The 23,493-nt window shown below is 40.7% G+C and overlaps 2 protein-coding genes across 2 annotated transcripts; one reads left to right on the forward strand and one right to left on the reverse strand.

Moving 5' to 3' along the window:
- Positions 1 to 4,332: 4,332 nt before the first annotated feature.
- Positions 4,333 to 22,819, forward strand: LOC137283762 (sodium-coupled monocarboxylate transporter 1-like). The gene is made up of 15 exons (XM_067815436.1): positions 4,333 to 4,707; positions 12,926 to 12,991; positions 13,392 to 13,443; positions 14,046 to 14,113; positions 15,264 to 15,418; positions 16,647 to 16,787; positions 17,249 to 17,378; positions 17,836 to 17,924; positions 18,438 to 18,553; positions 19,041 to 19,108; positions 19,818 to 19,904; positions 20,464 to 20,708; positions 21,072 to 21,172; positions 21,810 to 21,928; positions 22,691 to 22,819. Exons 1-15 carry the CDS (start codon positions 4,339 to 4,341, stop codon positions 22,817 to 22,819), a joined length of 1,935 nt encoding a protein of 644 aa, XP_067671537.1. The 5' UTR covers positions 4,333 to 4,338.
- Positions 9,602 to 10,138, reverse strand: LOC137283763 (probable G-protein coupled receptor B0563.6). Its single transcript, XM_067815437.1, has one exon. The coding sequence runs from the start codon at positions 10,136 to 10,138 to the stop codon at positions 9,602 to 9,604; it is 537 nt and encodes a 178-aa protein (XP_067671538.1).
- Positions 22,820 to 23,493: the final 674 nt, after the last annotated feature.

Consider the following 23,493-nt stretch of genomic DNA (forward strand, 5'->3'; position numbering starts at 1 on the left):
TGTACGGCGCCATATAGCTGGAATAAAAAGAAACAAGCAAACGAACAATTACAAGTAGTTGTTGTTCAAAGACCAGGGAACAGTCTAATCCGTAGTCTGTCTCACACACCCTGAACTATATTAATTCCTCTACAGTCTAGCCCTCCCTGCAATGTCAAAACCCTAAATGAAACAAGTCTAGATTTCCCCAGCTTTAATCTCCCAGCTCACCGGGGCTCCTTCTCAGGTCAAATGGGTTTACTCGTTGCTATCAAAATTATGTATATTCAGAGACTAAGCGTTTGTCTATCTAATCCGTCTCATTGTCCTCGAAGGTGATAATTGATAGTTTTAATGATAATTTCTAATTTCCGATTTCCATATCCCCTAATGAGACAGTACGGAGCAGTTCCGTTGGTGCAAACGGTAACTGATACTGGACAGAAATAGGTTGACGAGTCACGCTAGGTTGTATACTCACATCCTCGATTAGATGTTCTCTTCGAAACGAGGGTTGTAGAACAATCTCGCAGGCTGTAAACAAGCCAAGCTGACATTTTAATTTAAATGATCAGTTTCAAGCAGGTGTCAAGTGCTTCCAATTTGTGCTGTAAAGTATTTCTTGAAGAGCATGCATTGGATATCTCCCCCCTGCTAAACTTTACGAAGAAACCGCGTTAACGTCCCAGTATCATGGAAATTATGTGCAGGTTTTCATCCGAATAGACATTTGGTATTAGGAGTATCTCTTATATTCAGCGAGTTTTTCTGAGTATACTATATCAGCAATAAAAGTTATATTCAGCCTTACGGAATCTTTAACGCCCAAAAGTGTCGAGCATGATAACGTCTTTCATATACGAATGTACTTTCATGTAAGATGTTTCCTTCAGTGTCTGAGATTAGCCAATATTGCAGCGGCAGCATAAAATAAAGTTCTGACTAAAGCTGGTGTTTAGATATTATTTCTTATTATGAAACTATTAATTATTACCTTATAGGCTTGTGTAAATCTATACATCACAGAACTCGCTAAATGGCAATCATAATATTGGTGAAATGTCCAAGGAGGATGTCCCATTGGGACCTTTAGAAGTCACGTTTTAATTTAGGTCTCACAAACTATGCGTATCAATCAGTAGGTATCTCAAAATACAAAATGTGGCGTTTAATGTTGCATATGTGAACAGGGTGGTCTTGTTTACCAAATGATCCCGGAAAGGTACGATGATCGATTTTTCTGAGACCGAGTGCCTAAGTATTCTGGGCGTATAGAACCCTTCACAATGTATGGCAAGCAAGAAAGTACATACATAATGACTCGTATTCTAACATAAAAACAGTATATTATGAACCAGATGTATTAACAAAAATGAATAAATGTGTAGAGGCATAATATTTACTAGTACCAACAAGTGCCAACTTCCAGACTACCAGAGTATTAGGAAACGACATAAACAACATCAATGCCATAAAATGTTATTTTCAAAACTTGGCACGAATGATTAGCAATGTAATACGTTAAACACAGGGTGCTTGAACAAAGTTGGAAATCATTTGAAATCCCGATGCATTAGCGTAAATCGGTCGCTTTTCATAGGTATCAGTATTTGACTGCTCTGTTGGTATTGCGTGAGAGGTTCTGTTTTGACAGTGGTGATGAAAATCTAGACACATAATCAGGGCGAATCGGGATTCGAGCCCATGGTAATAACACCCTGACCCATCCAAGGTAGGCAACTCTGTATAGCGAATTGTGGCTCGTGATGCTATTACGCCTTTCGTGGCCCCCGAGTATGAAAAGGCAAACAGTTTGGCTCATGTCATTATTGCACTACGGGGCTTTCAACAGAGGAAACACGACGTCACAAGGTCAATGACCCACTTTCTCAACACTTTCATCTACAGGGTCGATGACCACGAACTCTGCCATTGTCAGTAGCACAGATGGTGAAGTCATGTCAGAAACTCACACGGGGTCCAGCTAGTGTCTCTGGCGGATACTGGACTGGAATTACCTCGGTAAACAGCTAACGGGCAAAGGCATATATGTTTCCAAACCTAACAAATAAACACGTCTGTCCAGAAATAATCATGTTGTGAAACTTCATCTTGTTCATGAAACTTCATCTTGTTCATGAAACTTCATCTTGTACATGAAATTTCATTCTGCACATGAAACTTCATCTTGTACTTGAAACTTAATCTTGTTCATGAAACTTCATATGCATCTTGTACATAAAATTCATCTTGAAACTTCATCTTGTTCATGAAACTTCATATGCATCTTGTACATGAAACTTCATCTTTTGTTAATTGAGCATGTTATCTGAGTAGTATGGCATCGTCCCTAAAAATATAACCGATTAGTTACAATGTCTTTTGTTTTCGAGTGACTATGCATCGACAGATACAGGTTACACTTGTTTTTATAATTTGTAGAGCTACGCCGTTCATGAGATATATAAACAACCCAGTTTGGCGACACTGTACTCTGGAAAGGACGGAAAGATTGCCGGACTACCTCCACATTGCTGATAAAATCCCAGCAGGAATAAATACAGAATCGTTGTTTCTGATTTTGACCGATCTTAAGAAACGAAGACGTGGAAATCTGGACTTGGTTTAACTGACGTTGAAGAGTCCATATATTTACCTCAGTAACACATCTGTGTAATGTGCTGTCCGTTAACAGCCCATTCATCATGGGATACTAAAACTTCACATGTACACGAACAATTTCGGAAATCTCTCCCGTCAAGCCGATCGTGTCGACCATTTTGACGTCCTCTATTAATTTCATAAAAAAAGTGTTACGGCGCTCTGTCATCGTGACATTTGCGCCTTAGGTTGTGCGTAACACAATATATTTTATCTATAGATGGAACTATTTGAACTTAACTGTTGAAAAATCAACATAAAGAGAACTCTGAGCATAAATATACTCAGGTATCCTCACATTCTCAGCAACTATTTTGTTCCTCTTTACGGTTTGCTGTTAAATTATGGATCAGTATAAACGCAAAGTAACACTTACTGAATGAAATTTGTAACACTTACAATGAATTAAACAGAGTTAAGCTTTTATTACATGTTCGTATATAGCCCTTGTGAGCATTTTGTAGTCCTTAAATCACAACTGTCTTTAATATATTGTCTAGTCTTGATTTCAAAACTGAAACAATGAAGTTAAAGCAGAAAATTACATGCAACAGGATTCAGTATGAAACCACAAAGAAATTACACTTGCTAAACAGTTATGTTATAAATTAACTACGTCTGCAAATAAATGCAGATAATTGTAAAGTAATCACGATGGCAATACAATTACAACGGCAGTTGTCTCACAGTGGCTGAATCTAATACAACGGCAATGGTAAGAGCAATAACGGCAGCGAACATCGAAGTGTTTGTCGAATCAGCTGCTTAGTAGAGGCACCACTGTACACAGGCAATCCACAACACAGAACCCGCCCTCCCCCCTCCCACTCCCACCCCCTTTTTTCAAAAGGCTGGATCCGCCCATGGGAGTGAATCCACAGTGTCTGTATTTGTACCTATACATAATGAAGACAAACATCTGCATACGAATACGGGGCGGTGGGGTAGCCTTGTGGCTAAAGCGTTCGCTCGTCACGCCGGAAACCCGGGTTCGATGCCCTACACGGGTACAATGTGTAACGCTCAAATGTTGCTGAAAGCGGCGTGAAACTTCGCTCACTGAATGAGCATGGCAATCGTGTTGTTGTTGCCATCTCAAGTGACATTACAAGGGACAGAGCAACATAAAATATTTAAACAAAGGCATCAATGCGAATAAGAGTTTGGTAAGAAGAAGAATGCCAATCTGTGTGCATGCCACCGTTGACATATGTGTTACAAACGATTTAATAAGGATATATGGGGTTCCCCAATAATATACTATGTTTTGTTCCACATTCTGATCAGTACAATAAGAGATATTGACCCCTGATTATCCACTTTTTATTTGACCTAGGCTGCGACTTAGCGCGTAAGTTTGTAACGTCCATTATTCCCTATCTTTCATGTAATCTAATGCAATGTGATGAAACACATCTGTCAATCAATATATCTGTGGATGGTTTTCATGGTTTTATTGCTATGTTAGCCGTTACCCGAGAGTAGTTTTTATCTTGTCAATCGTCTGTCCTGTGCTGTGTAACCACGGATGCGCATACAGCTGTGTAAATGTTTTGACAATGTAATGGATGAACCTTTCGATAAACCAAATAAAAGGCAACATCCGCCAAAGGTAACCTTACACCACTCCTCAATAAAGTCTGTCAGTACAACACACGCTTTTGTTTTCAGGCACATCATCAGGAGCAGTGAGCAAAGATGGGGGAGCGACAATACAGTTTCCAGACCGGCCAGAGAAATTCGTTCCACTGGCTGGATTTCGTCATTTTCTGTGGAACGTTGCTCTTTTCCGCCGGAATTGGTATATTTTACGCCATCAAGGATCGCCGTAAGAAAAGCGTAAAGGATTTCCTTCTAGCAGGTGGGAACATGCACATTATTCCCGTCGCCATGTCATTGCTGGCCAGCTTCATGTCGGCGATCACTTTGCTAGGAACGCCGGCTGAGATGTACAACCACACGACGGTGTACATCTATATTGGTATTGGCTATTTCATAGCTATGGGGCTCTCGGCGCACATCTATGTTCCGGTGTTCTACAACCTTGGAGTGACAAGTGCATATGAGGTAAGTGTTACACCACGAGTCCATAACAGCAAGATGACAGTTTACTGTGTAAATATCACAATTAATGAGTGAGTGAGTATGGTTTTACGTTGCCTTTAGCAATATTCCAGCAATATCACGGCAGAGGACGCCGGAAATGGACTTCACACATAACACCCATATCGGAAATCGAACCCGGGTCTCTCTTTGTGACGAGCCAACGCTTTAACCACTTGGCTACCCCACGGCCTCTCAACACAAGTAATTTGACAAGACTTCGTGGAGACACATACGTACTAATTTCACCTGACATTTACTGCTGTGGACGCTAGAAATTGGTTTCACACATGGCACCCATGACGAGTGAAACCTTTAACCACCAGGCTACCCTGCCGTTCCCGATACTTAGACAATTTAAAGCGAAACCAAGAAATAACAAAGACATGTTATGCAGCTAAAACTTTTATTATAGAACATGTTAATCAGTACAAATTACTGCTTGTGAATAGCAAGACATGATAACATCAATAGAGTTCCAAGAACGAGGCAAAACTATGTAAAAGTGATAACAGCAATGAAAACAAATTAAGGTCACCTCGTTGCAATAATGGTCGGGTTTCCAAGCTTTGCTTAGACAGGTAATCCAGGTGAAACGGGTCTCACCAAACTGCTGGAGATCATGAGATAAATATGTAATATGAGCAATGGGGGTGACTATTGAAGGGGAACAACTATTGCGAATGTTATAGTATATTGCAACATGCTATTGCGAATGCTATAGTATACTGCAACGTGCTATTGCAAATGTTATAGTATACTGCAACGTGCTATTGCGAATGTTATAGTATACTGCAACGTGCTATTGCGAATGTTATAGTATACTGCAACGTGCTATTGCGAATGTTATAGTATATTGCAACGTGCTATTGCGAATGTTATAGTATATTGCAACATGCTATTGCGAATGTTATAGTATATTGCAACATGCTATTGCGAATGTTATAGTATATTGCAACGTGCTATTGGGAATGTTATAGTATATTGCAACATGCTATTGGGAATGCTATAGTATACTGCAACGTGCTATTGCAAATGTTATAGTATACTGCAACGTGCTATTGCGAATGTTATAGTATACTGCAACGTGCTATTGCGAATGTTATAGTATATTGCAACGTGCTATTGCGAATGTTATAGTATATTGCAACATGCTATTGCGAATGTTATAGTATATTGCAACATGCTATTGCGAATGTTATAGTATATTGCAACGTGCTATTGCGAATGTTATAGTATATTGCAACGTGCTATTGGGAATGTTATAGTATATTGCAACATGCTATTGGGAATGCTATAGTATATTGCAACATGCTATTGCGAATGCTATAGTATATTGCAACGTGCTATTGCGAATGTTATAGTATATTGCAACATGCTATTGCGACTGTTATAGTATATTGCAACGTGCTATTGGGAATGTTATAGTATATTGCAACATGCTATTGGGAATGCTATAGTATGTTGCAACATGCTATTGCGACTGTTATAGTATATTGCAACGTGCTATTGCGAATGCTATAGTATATTGCAACATGCTATTGCGACTGTTATAGTATATTGCAACGTGCTATTGCGAATGTTATAGTATACTGCAACGTGCTATTGCGAATGTTATAGTATATTGCAACGTGCTATTGCGACTGTTATAGTATATTGCAACGTGCTATTGGGAATGTTATAGTATATTGCAACATGCTATTGGGAATGCTATAGTATATTGCAACATCCTATTGCGAATGCTATAGTATATTGCAACATGCTATTACGAAAGCGGCAGTCTACCACCTGTTCCAGTTCTTTTGCAATAGTTGATTTTGTCTCCTTGAATTCATTCATTTAAAATCATTTTCCAAATAAATGTAAAGTTTATATGAAATGAATACGAGTTGAACCGGTTTCAGTCACTTTTTATTACTGACAAGAAACTTGAAACTCAGATCAAGTAAACAATTAAAGCATAAACTCAGTGAACCTGTAAGTGTGCACCCAAACATTCTGTATTTTGCGTTGCACATTTATCATCGGAAGTAAACTATCGATAGTCACACATACTATCGATGTATCGATTGTTTTGCGATCGTTTCTACCATCAGTTCATTATTATCGGAGACTCAACAACTGCAATCCATCAATAGTTCGATGTATCGTTACAGCCCTAATGAGCATGACTGTGCCTCCTTTGTATATGTGATCACAGTCCAAATATAGTAACAGAGACTGTCCTCAGCTGAATCCTAACAGAAACATTGTGGTACAAAAACTGTTGTAACACTTTAAAACAATCGAGATCGACACTAACAATGTTAATCAGTCAATTAATCGATTTATCGATTATTTACATTAATTTTGAATGTTTACCTCTACGAAGTTTCATCATTCGATTCGTCTTAAATCTCACTGTAGACATCAACTGCTGCTGGAGCTGACATCGACCTGGTTTTATCACTGCGTAAAACGAATTACCCTAATGGCCCCGAGGTTTGCTTGCATAAGATGGACAATTGATTTAATAAAATCCCTTTCCGTTGATGACGTCTAATTATAATTACATTTTTTACTGAGTTAATGATTAGTGATAATAACCTATTACATTGCTATAAAGGTGAAACGTATTTGTGCCGTCAAAGTGTCCTCCTTGACACAATACAACTCTGCTTTTTTTAGGTAAGAGGTTTGAATGGGGTTTCAGTCACAAGTTTCAAATCACTGTTGGGACCATATTTTTTAAATAAAAAAATCTAGACTTTTGCAATAATATATTGTTCGTATATGTTATGATTATTACATATTTCAAATTTGAACAGAATCGGTGAAGAAATATCGCCACTTCGATTATTTACCGACCGCCGCCATATAGCTGAAATATTGCTGAGTGCGGCGTAAAACAAACTCATTCACTCATTTTTGCATTTTATGTAATGAGGGTAGCGGTAGAAGTTTTTTTGTTTTTTTTATTATTATTTATTTATTTTTATCACATCACGCCGGACCACCGAACCCGTCTTATGACAATCACTGACTGCTGAAGACCACTCCTAGCCCGAGTCTTTTCCACCTGGAACCTTTATAAAATCAAGTGGGGTGGTGGCGTAGTCCGGTGGTTAAAGTGTACGTTCCTCACTCCGAAGACCCGGGTTCGATTCCGCACATGAGCACAATGTGTGGAGCCTATTTCTCGTGTCATGTGTCCGTGATATTGATTGCTGGGATATTGCTAAAAGCGTCGTAAAGCTAAACTCACTCACTCACTATAAACTAAAAATATAGTGGCAGGTTTGTGTTAATTATTCAATGAGTGCGTGAATGAGCCAGTTTAGTTATATTCAAGCTAGATTCTGACTATATAACGGCAGCCTGAAAATTATCGAGTTTAGATCAGACAATCCAGTGATCAACAGCATGAGCATCGATCTACGCAACTGGGAAACAATGACATGTGTCAACCAAGTCAACGAGCCTGACCACCTGACCATTGGTTACTGAAGACTGGTTACAGTTCTCACGCGGATCTTCACGGGTCGCTAATTATTTGACATTTTGTGTTTACGAGAAATGTACATAAATACATCCTACTCTGAGTTCGTATACTGTGTCTGAGAGGGGTCTCCATGTTCAATCGCAACACGGGATAGCGCAGTGGTTAAAGCCGACGTTCCTCACGGCGAAGACCCGAGTTCGATTCCCCACATGGGTACATTGTGTGAAGCCCATTTCGGGTGTCCCTCGCCGTGATATTACTGTAAGATTGCTGGAAAATTGCTAATATTCTACATAATTAAAGTTAAGGTAAATACGCATACAAGCATTCCTCTCTCCTTTTGAAGAACAACCGCAATGCATGTTCGCAACATATTTAATAAATGGATCCAAAACTATCCTCTGTAAGGTGCAATTTGCATTTTACCCTAACATTCAACCCTCGTGTCATGCATTATCACATGAAAAGTACTTTCAAAATTACGACAACGTATTTGAAACAAAGCAAGATCAAAATGTCACCTGACCTCCCTCCCGGATTGCCAGGCGAATCCATTACATCGCCATGTGTTCAGTCCACTTTCATCAAACATTGTTTGATTCTTAAAGTGGTCTGACTCATCACCACCTTTCACAAATAGTTTTAGTAATTCAAATAGAGGTCAAACTTGAAATGACAATGTCCGAAGAAGAACCAAGGTTCCTGAACACTTCTGACTCAAGTGGAGGGACATTGCATTATATACTACAAACAAAAAGTATGGGAACACACTAAAATTTGATAGTCATACATAAACTTAAACGTGCTGAGTTCATTTATACTCGTAGATAAATGTACCTTATCTGTGCTAAATGGGCACTTTACACGATTTGCAGTGAAGCAACTGTTTCGTTGAGTGAAACATTGTCAGAAACTACGGTAAAGAATCAAGTCTGGGCCAGACAAACTAGTGATCAATAGCACGAACTACGAGATTTGGGATGACAGGTCAGTGAGCCAGACCACCCCGTCCATTTAGTCACATTTTACGGCAAGCATGATGTTCTGAGGGTTAATTCTACCCCGGATCTTCACGGGTTCAATTGAACGTAATTGTAAGTCTGCTTATTATCCTTTCACAGTTGACGACAAAGTTTTACCTTAATGACACCACAACATGATAAGTCTCACCCAGAGTGCAGGGTATCCTTATAAATTTGTTAGATCGAGACTGTTAACGGCGTGATTGTCTAACAAGGCATGTATCTGTGGACTTACTTTCGGCCCCAGTGTCACCATTCAGGAGCAAGGAATGCAACTTTGAACTCTCGAAGCCAGAGCGGGTTCTGGGTTTATCTTAAATGATGCCTCGATATTTTATCGATTGAGCCACACTTCCTATGCCACTGTTGAAACTGACATCGTTGATAATCTTACTTCGCTTGGGGACGTGTCGTACTTCCGGTCTGAAAGTGTCCACTTCCGGTACACGACACGTTTGAACTCCATGCGCATTGGTCGGCTGGAAATTATGTAGATGATGAAGTTAGCGGAGGCGTTGACAATTTCAAGCCAAATTGCCAGTATCCCCACAAGGTTGTAAACGTTGTTCCGAGTTATAGGAAAGTTATATTCGTAGTCAAATAGCTGGGACAGGATATTGATGGCACCCGGTGTCATACAGAAGAAGAACAGAAGGGCCAGACCAAGCAATGTCTGAGTGATCCGCCGTTCTGCTGACGACACGTCGTGGTTCTGGTCCGTCATCTTGGAGCGCGCGGACTTGGAGCGGTACAGACTGACACTGACGGTGATGTTGCAGACGATGACGATAACGATGGGGATGAAGCGGATGACGGACAATCTGACAATGTACAGAGTAGCATAAAATTCCCGGTTTTTCCCGAACTCCGACAGTTTGAGAACTGTCGTCATTTCTGTCGAATTTAGTTTACGCAAATCGGTAGGTACGAACTCCAGGGCATATGGAACGAACAGGGCAATAACCAGAAGACTACAGATAAATATTGAAGCTCCCATTGTCTTCCTTGACCACAGAGATTTCACTTTCAAGGGGAAAAGGACAGCACACAACCTCTCTAGTGATATTACTACTATCAATAGATTTGATGTTCGACCAAAAACCGACATAAGGAAAGATCCAAAATATGGAAAAGCTTTTCTGGAGATATACAATCCAGGTTTATAGTTTAAAGCAATGGTTACCCCGACCAGACAGAAGAGTATCATGGCAATGAGGTGTAGAAAGTCACAGACAGTTATTGAAAGAAGAACCATCTTGGTCGTGTCCCGCATTTTGTGACGTAATAGAACCACAAAACTGATGACGTTTCCCACCAGGCCAATTAGTGCTGTTACAGGCATGATGGTCGTGTACATTGCAATCCGAAAAGTGACCATGTCGTCAGCAGGGATGACAAAGTAGCCGGGTGGATATATTGACTTTGGCGTAGTCCAGGGGACTTCGGTAACGTTCACACCGTCCATGCTGATACCGGAAGGAAAAGTGCTGATGGGTACCACTGTAACCTATAAACAAACAGAAATTCCTAGAGTCACTTAACTGACTGAAAATACGCTTACCTATTTGCACACCTACAATAAAAGCTACAAAGCCCTTGAGTATTCTGTTAAGTATATCTAATACGATTATGAGCGCATGTTTATAAATTACTTTCAAATAATGATGATTGCAGATGCTATGTGTTTTGATAATTTCTTGGTCATCTAATATATAGCTTTAAACCAAATGTTTTGAAATTATCAAACAGACTGTAACAATAAACAAAATCTAATGAAACATTGATCGATTAATGGTGAAACTTTCTATGAGGTTCATTGGCCTTACAGAAAGATATACTGAATCTCAAAATAGCAATCACAATACCAGTCTTAAGGTCGTCGACACATTGAACGAACTGCTGTTAAGGGTTATTTTATTATTATAACCCTCAGCTAGATTTAAGAGTCAGTCTTTTTTATTCCGTCTATAATAATAATAATAATAATACTTAATTACCCCTGGGGGAATTTGTTATTGAGGTTAGTAAAACATACCGATCTGTCTTTAAGTAGTTGATAAATCCAATGGTAGGTGATTAGATAATGATCACATGAATACGCGCGACCACCTAGTTGAGGGTACAGCAACGTGCAGTAAACTTGGACGAAGTACTGTGATTATGTGTCTTAGTCTACCCAAGTATCGGAAAACCACATTAACTCGATGCGCCTAGTAGGTGACTTTTGAAAATACAATGTGAATAATATATAGAAACACAATGTGAACAATATATATATATATTGTTGGACGTGTATAAAACAAGGCGTACCTTATGTTTAATCGGAAACCGTAGGTGCCGTGTCTTGTTCTGATCTTGCACCGACCTTGTCCTGATATTGTCCCCGATCTAGCGCTGACCTTGCCCTGATCTGACTCTGATCTTACACTGATCTTGTCCCGTTCTTGTACTGATCTGCTCCCTATCGTGCCCTGATCTTGTCCCGATCTTGCTCTGATCGTGCCATCAATCGTGCCCCAAGTTGTGCCTTGATTGTGTTGTGATCACCCTGCACTATCTTCTACAATATATACCAACTCTCTAGACAAATACCCGCCCTCATAATTGAAGGCTGCTAAGATGATGCCATATTATTAGATGATACCGATATTTTAGTGTGTGTGTGTGTGTGTGTGTACATTACAGCGTGTAATCGATCATACTGCTAGGGGCCTTATTACAAATTTATCTGATCAATTTTTGATCCACTGTTGTTACATAGGTCTTCGAGGGAAGTGGGTCAGTTGGTGCTATTCGAATGCTTCACAGGCATTCATTCTGCAGATTGCTATAACAATCCATTATGATTATATGCTCAGCACAATGAGAAACGTGACACCCACATTAATGGTAATAATTGCGAGGGGGTGTTTCGCTTTGGTTCTTGTACAATGTCTAGGAGGTATTTCGTTTTGGTTCTTGTACAGTACCTACGGGGTATTTCGTTTTTGGTCTTGTACAGTACCTAGGGGGTATTTCGTTTTGGTTCTAGTACAAAATCTAGGGAGTATATCGTTTTGGTTCTTGTACAATACCTAGTAGGTATTTCGTTTTGTTTACTTGTACAATATCCACGGCAATGCCATCTGAGTTGTTTCAGTATGGTCTTGGTGACCTACGTGACACATTTGGTCATTGAGGGTGAAACACATCAGTCAGGCGCAGCAGTTAAAGAGGTCACTATAGCGATCGCATGAGCATTGAATTGCCAACCCAAGGCCATAGCGAGTAAAGGGCGGGTATACCACGATTCACAAATCTGCAAAGGAAGCGTGCCATGGTTCGGGTGAACACTGGACAATCAGTCAAGCAGTTGCACAAGTCTAGTCTGACAAAACACAACGTTGGGGGTGGCTGTTGATGCCGCAGTCCCCTTGGCATCCTCAGTATTGTGTTTGCCTGGCCTATATACGTTCTTCATAACAGCGCACACACTACTTCCATTGTGTTATTCAACACGTGTCAAGTTTTCAATTTGGTTGAGTACGTTTTTTCGAAATCCTGAAAAGGTTCTGTTTTGATTCATTCGTAGGTTGATCTAAACTACCTTCTGTGCCATCCTTGGTGTTAATGTGTATTTTGGTTCCAGGTTTTGCTAAAATATGTATTTTTTGTCACAATCATGTTTGTTTTTCCGCAGTATCTGGAGAAGCGTTTCAGCAAGGGAGTGCGGACTGCCGGCACCGTCATCTTTTGTACTCAGACGGTAGGAGCAAATCAATGACTTTGTTTAAATGTAAAAACATACGGCCACTACTACTATATAACACACTGTATGATCAAAATAAACTCGCCTATTTATTGCTTGCATCACACATAACTTATTTACATGATTTTCCATTTGGTGTACTGTCATTCACTGCATGCACAATGTTGTTGTTGGTCTGTTGTTTAACGCCAAGCTCAGCAATATTCCAGCTGTATGGAGGTGATGTAAATAGCTGAATCTGGAGCAGACAATCCAGTGATCAACAGGATAAGCATCGACCTGCGCAACTGGGAACCACCTGATCCCGTTAGTCGTCTCTCACGATAAGCATAGGTTATTGAAGACCCGTTCCAAACCGGCTAAACCTGCAGCTGTACACCAATGCTTTCCATTACAGATTATCTATATGGCGATAGTGCTGTACGGCCCATCCCTTGCCCTGAACGCAGGTACGCCAACATCGTAAAATGATCAGCTGACTGACTGACTAATTCGCATGATTTTGACTGTAGTAAATAAGTTCAGCTTGGGTGAGTGAGTTCTGTATGTACACACGGCCTTTATTCAAGCACCACCCACTTTTATGTATTTGCTAAGCACGAAAACACTACATGTATAAGCCTTAGTCTGATGAACACAAAAAACGAAACTGAAATTGAAATCTGGTAACAATTGATATGCAATGTATAAGGAATACCACTCCAATACAAAAAATATCAACAATGTTGGAAAGTATGGTCACCATGACTACGTCACCAATGTGACTGTTACGTAATCCTCAAATAATGTTGATTGTGATTGTATGGACCATCCCTGGCCACCACGTCAGTCTCATACTGGAAATTAAGACTCGAATTCTCAGCATCGGAGTGCTCTGCCATTCCATTTGATGACTGGGGCTGCGGGGGAGAGTTTTTGTATACTGCGTCTTCGATTCCTAGGGAGTTTGGGTTTTTGTTGATGTGTTATTTGTTTTGTTTGATGATGTTATTCTTGTTGTTATTGTTTTTTGCCCAATTCATAGTGCAGTGTTGTTCTATTATTGTTTCAGTGACTGGTCTGTCTCTATGGGGAGCAGTGGCCGCAGTCGGGATTGTTTGTACGTTTTACACAGCTATTGTAAGACATACCTATACGTATTTGTTCATTAGCCTTGTGTGTTGCAATAGATGTTTGATCGAAGAACATAGTTTACCTATACGTATTTGTTCAATAGCCTTGTGTGTTGCAATAGATGTTTGATCGAAGAACATAGTTTACCTATACGTATTTGTTCAATAGCCTAGTGTGTTGCAATAGATGTTTGATCGAAGCACATAGTTTACCTATACGTATTTGTTCAATGGCCTAGTGTGTTGCAATAGATGTTTGATCGAAGCACATAGTTTACCTATACGTATTTGTTCAATAGCCTAGTGTGTTGCAATAGATGTTTGATCGAAGCACATATTTTACCTATACGTATTTGTTCATTAGCCTAGTGTGTTGCAATAGATGTTTGATCGAAGCACCTACTTTCTTCACTCAAATGAAACACGTCATTCGGGCCATGTTGATATTTGATCGTACATTTGGTTACTCAGTTATCACCTTCAACTGTTACACCCTTTAAGTAGATTAAATAAACCTACCATTTAAGTGAATTTTTCAAACTATTAATCTCGCTAAATAACTAGGGCTAAAATGTTCACGTTTATGTTCACTGTGTATGCCCTGTCAATTTGGGGCATATAATGATACAAGTTCCTCAGTCTTTTAAACCAATCAATTTGGTAATAATGATAATAGCATCAGTTTCGTCGGTTTAAGTAATTAAATATTGTCATAATTCTCGGCGTGTTTAACCTGTGGAATTTTGTGATGATTCTCTATTTTGTGAATATGATCATAGCAAGTCCTTCAGGGAGTATTATGTGTTTATAAACTCAGACGAATTTCGAGATATACCATTTTCTGTATGATGCATATTTAAAGGATGTTTATCGAATATGTACAGCATCCAGTTGGCGTCAAGCCTAGCTGTTTGCATGTAAACTTTTAAATGATATAATAAGCTTACTTATTCATTCATCCGTCCATCCATCCTTTAATTCATCGACACCCAACTAGCGTCAAACCTGACTGTTTGCATTTGAAGTTTCAAATGATAAAATAAGCGTTACTTATTCATCCATCCACACATGCTTTCATTCAAGATAAAATAAGCGTTATGATAAAATAAGCGGAGCTTGTTCATTCATTCATTCATTCATTCATTCATTCATTTCAGGGTGGGATGAAGGCGGTGCTGTGGACGGACACCTTCCAGATCTTTATGATGTTGGCGGGGCTCGCAGCCGCTATGATCCAGGGCTGTATAGAAATAGGTGGCTTCGGCAAGGCTTGGGATATAGCCGAGAACAACCACAGAGTGTACTTTTCAGAGTGAGTGAGTAAATTGGGCTCAGACAGTTGACAGCAACATCATAGCTATTGTTTAGCTGGGCGTAAGTCACGGAGCGCGTCTTTGGCCATGTGGACACAACATCCGGGCGGAAAGAAGAAGCTAGGGTTCCGGGCCTACCAAAGCCCCTGGCAAAACAGGGGCCAACTATGTACTAAACAAATCGGACGCAGCGCACGGAGATATGGGTGTTCATGGATCTTGCACTCGACGTTAAAACCCTGTTACCCTTACCTGTAAAAACGAATATGATTGTATTTCTTTCGACAGATGTACTCTCTGCAACACACCTGGCGAGACACAAAATATATTTGGCATCTGTTCAAGTATGCTCCGACTATGTATCTTTTTTATCAAGAAGTTTGTTGGCGATTTATGACTATGCCTATACACAATAATAAGCGCACATGCTTGGTTTTAAACTGACATGTCTGCTGATAATATATCGGGTCAACCTTTGACTTACTGTGTCCCTAAGTATATCAGGTCCATCTTTGACGTCAGTCTATTGATACCACCACACACGAGATTACCGTGCATGCTTGTTGAAATTCTTTTTATCAGTAAAAGATGCCTGCAAATACGTTGCGGCATCTGGTCGTGAACTTAAGATGGCCGATTCAGGCGACTGGTGGTATAAAGTAGATGCACGATTGAATCACACAGGCAGTGTTCCGAGTTGTTACGTGACGCACGGTATAGCTGGAGTATAGTCCTCACACCGGTTGACTTTACAACCTGCTGCAAAAACATCTCTGCTATTCAAATTCCATAGTCAACAGAGTTTTGATTGTAGCAACGCATTCAACCGGCAACGAATTCATCTTGCCTCGACATCTGTTTGGGAGTATGCAAGCAGCCCAAAATGTCGATTCTTGTGGGATGTTTTCATTCATATTCATAGTCTTATCCTTCCGGGTACCCACTCATTGCAGAGTGCACGTGGTGGGACACAATAGGCCTGAGCTCGTTTTGATTACCGCCAACTCAGTGCATGAAGCCCTTTATAGCGTTAATGACATCGATGTTGCTGTAGTATTCCCCAAATCGGTTACACTGGCGGGTGAACAGTGGCAGTGTTCCAAACTCACTTGCCAAAGAAACTTCCAATCAAGTTGTATTTTCCAAAGTGTCTCAATCTCCGGGATATTACAAATAAAAGGAAATAAATATTGACTGGTAAAGCCTGAAATGTCCATGTATTTACAGTTTCAGCGTTGACCCGACTGTGCGCCATAGTTTCTGGTCTCTTACAATTGGCGCTGGCTTCCTATGGGCGTCCGTGTATGGAGCCAACCAAGCTCAGGTCCAGAGAGCCCTCACGTGCTCATCTTTGAAGGATGCTCAGATGTATGTGGTCATTTTTCTTATCACACAATATGAAATGTATTATGATTGTAGCATCTTCAGAAAGAATTTTAAGAATACGTTGTGAACGTCTATGGCATGCATCAATTGCAGCCCACCCCACCCCACCCCTCATTGTCGCTCATGTTTAGGCTTTTATATATTATACATGGGGCGACAAAGCGTTATGTTTTGATCTTGAAAATGTAGCTATGCCGTATTGTCGCCCTTTGGCTGAATGCAAAAAATATTTTTTTCAAAACGTGACAATGCAGCATAGCGACATATGGCCGAAATGTGGCATTGTCAGGATTTGGTTACTTTGCCTCTTTTGCTTTGCTTGTATTTGAGAGGTTGACAACGCGACAATGCGACAATACGACAACACGACAATGTCCCTTTTAGGATTCCATAGGTTAGCAAGTTTTCAATGCTTGTGTTAATGCCCACTGCTTTCATCCCAGCGCCCTCTGGATCAACGCCCCCGGGCTCTGTGTCATCCTCGTGTTCTGCACCATGATCGGCATCGTTATGTCCGCCTTCTACGCAACCTGTGATCCAATCAGCTTCGGTCTTGTATTTGCCTCTGACCAGGTAAACTCAGAGTCGGTGTCGACCACGCCATACGAAGTGTAAAGACTGTCAAGAACACAGGTCGTTAAACTGAGAAATGTATCAAATGAACCAAACTCCAGCAGTAATTATTGTTGGGCCAAGGGCGAATATATCCACTTGTTTTCGTCTTCCGTTTCCCACGGCTTCTTTAAGTGTGATTTTAATCAAATACTTACCAATCCTTATGCACGTTGGCCTCCGCCATTGCCTTAACCAGAATTGTCTGATTCTTATCAACACGGAACATATTCACATATGGTTTGTTTGGTGTTTAACACCACACTCAGCATTACACCAGCTACATAACGTCGGTCCGTTAATAATCGAGTCTGGACCAGACAATCCGGTGATCAGCAGCATGAGCATCGATCTAGACAACTGATTTTTTCATGATCAGAGAGTTACAGACGTGTTAATGTCCACTTCCATATTGCAGCTGTTTCCACTGTTTGTGATGGATGTGTTGGGCCATGTACCTGGGATCCCGGGACTGTTTGTCGCCTCCATCTTCAGTGGCGCCCTCAGGTCGGTCTACCTTGGCTATACAACAATGGTCTTTTTAAGATATCTGCCCAGTATTATGTTATACGCGCTTGAAATGAAATATACAAAACTCATTTTTAGACAAGTGATGTATAAAAACAATGTCGAAATGAAAATTACATTCATGTAATTGATTTTATGTCTCTGAATACCATAGTTCATACTGTTTGTATGGTGATGACTGTCCGTTATTTGGGGTTCAAAGACAAAAGAGACGGTGGGGTAGTCTTATGTTTACACGTCCTCTCGTCATGCCGGAAACCATCGGTTCGATTCCTCATATGGGTACAATGTGTGAAACCCATTACTGATGTCAATCGCCATGATATTACTGAAATATTGCTAAGAGCGGCATTGAACTGAACTCACTCACTCACTCCACGTCAAAATGCCGAGAGAGAGGCGAGACGAGACACACAGAGAGAGGGACAGACAGACAGGCAGACAGACAGACAGACAGACAAGTGTTATATTTCTTACGTGTCATACTTACAGCACTATATCCTCTGGACTAAACTCTTTGGCGGCAGTGACCCTCCAGGATATTCTCAAACCATACTTTCTCAAAGGAATCAGCGAGAGCAGAGCCACCAACATTTCTAAGATCATAGGTAAGTAGCATAGCAGCAGGCAAGAATTCAATTTTGCTGTTTTTAGTGAGTAAGTGTTCATACATTCGCTTGAAGAAGATATTTTCCTTCACTTCTTTGATATGTGGCCTGAACTACAGGACATTCCAATCCCGAATTCTATAATATATTCTTCAGGACTGATTGTTGCAAGACCACGATAAAATGTTGTGTTTATAATTATCACTGGTTAATTAGAAATTAATTCACATTTGAAAATCTTTGAAGAGGAATAACTACCTCTCACTCTCAGTTGTATTTTATGTCCTGACACTCGCACTTCAGCACACATATAGTATTATTAAGATCATCACGGAAAGTTTACATTTATACGTTTCCCACGAGTTATCCATCCTACCGATGTCATAACTATCTATGACTCATGAAAGCTGCTACAGATAGACTATTCAGCGACATAACAACAGGACACACGCTATGGCATTGTTGATAGTATTCGTCTTTGTTGCAGCTGTTGTGTTCGGTGTTATCTGTCTGGGACTGACGTGGGTTGCCTCCAAACTCGGCGAAATTCTACAGGTAGCCATCCCGATTTCAGTTGTCCACCGTCCTCAAAATCTTAGTGTTTTCAGTTGCAGCCTTCGACAATACAGTTCTAATGTAGCTTATAACTTTTTGAAAGCTTGTAATGAATTGTCGTTTCATGTCCCAATTATAAGGCTAAATAAAAAAGTGAAATATTTCTCGGGCATCGGTGCGTCACTGTTTTTGTTGCCATTAAGAAAAAATAATTTTGACTTAGCCGCCTCCAGATCATCCATTTGTCTACTATAAGAATGGGTGTGAGTGAATCTACTACTCATTATAACGTGCTAAAATTGTAAAAAACTGTATTTCTGTATTTTCTAAATGTCCTACCGCCCTCGTCACTTTTGAAAAAATGTGCTCGAGAAACATTTAATTTTTTATGCAGCCTACAGGTTGTTGCACAGAATGTGTTCATATCTGGATGATTGGTGAATATAGCTAATGCTTTAAGGTGCCGTATTTCCTATTGTGACCATCAGTTCACCTTATTCTGTATACTATGAGAACCATGACGAACGAAAGTATAACGAGCTGGGAAAGAGTTTGGTGCTGATTAGGGTCATTCTTCCGTCCGCATCATTCTCAACACGTGTGTTCCTCAGAAATTCAAACGTCTGTAATCTGTGACACACATTCTTCTCCTCCCATATGAATTCCACTCACTCACTCACTCATTTTTACTTTAACGGCATGTCACTAGGCGGCGTTGTCTTTGTTTGGAATGCTGGGAGCCCCCATGCTTGGACTCTTCACGCTTGGAATGCTGTTTCCTTGGGCCAACAAATGGGTATGTACCCGAAAGATATTCCCTTTAAAATAAATATTTTTGCATTTTGTAATCCATCACAAATTCTTGAGGTTAACGTGGCTCTAGGTTGACCGGAAACCAATTAATCCAAGGAAGCCCATGTAAGTCTAGATTTCCATGGTCTCAAGTATCTTGGCTCCCTTTCATTATGTTTTATTATCATTCTTCATGAACAGTTCTTTTTCTGTGCAATATGTTTATTTCAGAGACGAAATGCTAGTCATTGGGGCTCCTGTTCACCATAGCACAGGATTATGCACAGGCTACCATGGCAAACGATCAAATATTTAAACTGCTTCAGTATGTCATCCTGACCTGGTAGATAGATGTTCATGTAGACTTGTACAAGTCTCTAGGATAATTATTTATGGCTTTTATCATAATGTTTAACAAAAATATAAATAAAAAGAACTCATTGTCCCTCTGACAGACTGGCGTTCTTGTCCGTTTATGTAAACCTTTCTCTTCAAAGGAATGAATAAGTATACGATAGTATCAACCAGGTACATATAATTTCTGTTTGGTGTATTCTCCCCAGGGAGCATATTCTGGCCTGTTCACCAGCCTCTTTATGATGTTCTGGATCGGTATTGGTGCCCACGTTGCTAAGCTACCAGCGAATAAGAGTCCAATCAGTATCACGGGATGCAATTGGAACATAACGTCAACAGCTACGTACACCTCCCCTGGATATGACGTCAACGCCACGCTGTCAACGTTAGCCTCCCACAACGTCACAGCGATACCCACTGTCTTAAACGTGACCGAAACAGCAGAGGACTGGTAAGAATGCCAGCGTATTGTTCAGGGAGCACATCGGTGCACATTGACCTCAGATTTGCTTCTAATATTTTACTGATCTTGTAATGGGTGTGATTGCTGGTGATTGCATTGATGCTGTTCCAAAGGATGCTGTGGTCAGGGTGAGCTTGGATGTGGTCAAAGATGGCAGATTTTGAGGCCTTGTTCTTCTTTGTTTCTCACAGGGATGGGTCTGGAGGTTTCACCGACGTATGAGTCACCACGGTCACAATTTATGTAATTGTATCATAGAGTTTAAAGATTCTAATAGTTTCTCTCTAATGTCGTATTGCCACAAAGCTGCAAGCTGTACAACTGTTCTGTAATTGCAACGTCTGTTTGAAGGAGCCCTCTGAACAGTCTGTACGGCCTGTCCTACCTGTGGTACAGTTTCACTGCTGTGCTGATTGTCCTGTTTGTTGGCTTGCCTGTCAGCTACTTCACAGGTGAGTAACCGGATGAAAATCTCAAATCCCAAGAGAAATTCAAACACGTATAATATATCTTTCGAAAAAAAACGAAAATGAAACCGACAACTTCATTGAGAGTGACACCCATTGAATACTGAAGTGATGACACCAGGTGTTCGCTCTCCGTGGGTGAGTAAGAGTTGGGCTTAAGAAAAATAGTGCAACCTTCCTCCGATTGCCATTAAATAAGATGGGCGCCAATGCTTATAGTTGTTGAATTGATTGTTTTATTCGGGTGAGCGCTGCCCATGCCAACGTGAATCTTCAAGGTGCAGACGACTATATTTTCGCTTAACTGTAAAAAGCAACCAAATTACAAAATCTATCGCTCACGCCACATCGATTAAATAGTACGTGCTAAACAGGCAAGTCACATAACATACATTGTAGAAATGTGTAGTGTCGATGATCAGCCGGAACAAATTTCACTTGGCATCCAAGGCAAAATAACCGTAACATGTTTGAAAATGTTGTTCTGGATCAAAGTAAGTCCCTGAAGAAACCGGGTTATTCCCCAGTATGTGTACAGCTCTCATTCCTGGGCATGTACTCCTTGCCCACACCAATCATCCTGCTTGTAACCGTGTATATTCGGCCAGCTGGATAATTACAGGTTTTGAGGACATCGAGAAAATGGACCCGCGTCTGATCTGTCCCTTGTTTGACGTCATATGCTGCTGTCTGCCGGAAAAATGGAGAGAGGCGTGTAGATGTGGGATTAATCACCAACAGGTACCAACATTAGCTGTGTACTGAATGTTCAATGTAAAGATAGGGGCTGGGTCACAGGGAGGCCGTTTGTGGAGGAGTAAATTTAAATCTTAATGTTTACAATATCTGAGTTTAACGCCGCTTTTAGCAATATTCCAGCAATACCGCGGTAGTGGACACCAGAAATGGGCTTCACACATTGAACCCATGTTGGAAACCGAGCCAGTGTCTTCGAGGTGACGACCGAACGCTTTAACCACTAGGCTACCCCACCGCCCTTCAATATCTTATGAAATGGCAATGGATGCAAACTTGATCTCGTCACTATATGGCTGGAATAATGCCGATGTGACGTAAAACATAACTCAACTCAACTCAACTAAAATTCGGTATCTGCTGCTCTGGTAGTTACAAGATTCTCAGCCCTCGTATTCTCACAGCTTCTCAAGAACTATGTTATATTTTAAACCATGGTTCATTCGTCTAACGCTCTGTAACTATGCGCAGTTGCGTCACTTGCCCACACCGGAGCCTATGGTCGTGGGTTCAAAGTCCAGTGCTCGTAGTTCTCACCCAGGTTGTAATATATAGAACATTGTTAAGAACGGTTTTAAACTCAACTCCCCAATCCACTGGACCAGACTCGATGCTGTCGGGTGAAACTGCTAAACTCTGTTCAAAGAGCAGTAAATCCGAGATTTAACAAGGATATGAAGATGTACACATGTATCTGCAGTCTGTCTCTACCTGTTAAATTGAACTGTGCATTGTGCAATATTTCAGGACGATGAAAGGCCAGACCCAGGAAGAGATGCCATGGATGGGAAGACCGTCACCGAGTTAACCTCGTTTCTAGATCGAGATATCGAGATAGCCGTGAATCCTCCACCTAAAGAAGACGTTATGTCGTAGTATTCCACACATTATGAGAGAATTAGGGAGCCTGGCCCAGTTTCATAAAACGATCGTAGCGCTAAGTAGATCCCATACGTCAACACAGACTTAAGGGAGATCTACGATCGCTTTGTGAAACAGGCCTCCGGACAACAGAGCTCTGGGTCCCGTTTCATAATGCGACCGTAGTACTTAAAACTTTACTTTAACATTGCCTTGCGCGGCTGTAGCGCTGATATCGCTTTTCTGAAATAGGGCCTTGATTTATGTGTATTTCTGTGGTGCAAGGACTGGATTTCGAACCGTCTGACCCGCTTCGGACACGTCCTGTACAGGGTATATGACTAGGGGATGTGCTACATCTCGGGGACTGGGGTTTTATCTAGTTGACACTCTGCAGTTCAGGGATAACGTTCACGACTGGCTGACACATCAAACGTCAGGGACTGGTTTTATGACTAGCTGACAGCCAACGCTTCAGTGACATGGTTCATGACTATATGACGAGCCAGTCCCAATAAAATCAGATCTAACTGCCAACTTCTTGTAAAGAAAGACGACTTTTCGCAGACTTTGTCTAAACAATTACAACCAGATCTATGCCAATTAGAAAGTAGTTTTACGAGCTAGGCCGCACCAATAAAAACGAGAGATAGACGTTGATTTTAAAGCCAGTAACTGTCGTTAGGAAT

The sequence above is a fragment of the Haliotis asinina genome, chromosome 5, assembly GCF_037392515.1.
Source record: "Haliotis asinina isolate JCU_RB_2024 chromosome 5, JCU_Hal_asi_v2, whole genome shotgun sequence".
In the NCBI taxonomy this organism is placed as follows: Eukaryota; Metazoa; Mollusca; class Gastropoda; order Lepetellida; family Haliotidae; genus Haliotis; species Haliotis asinina.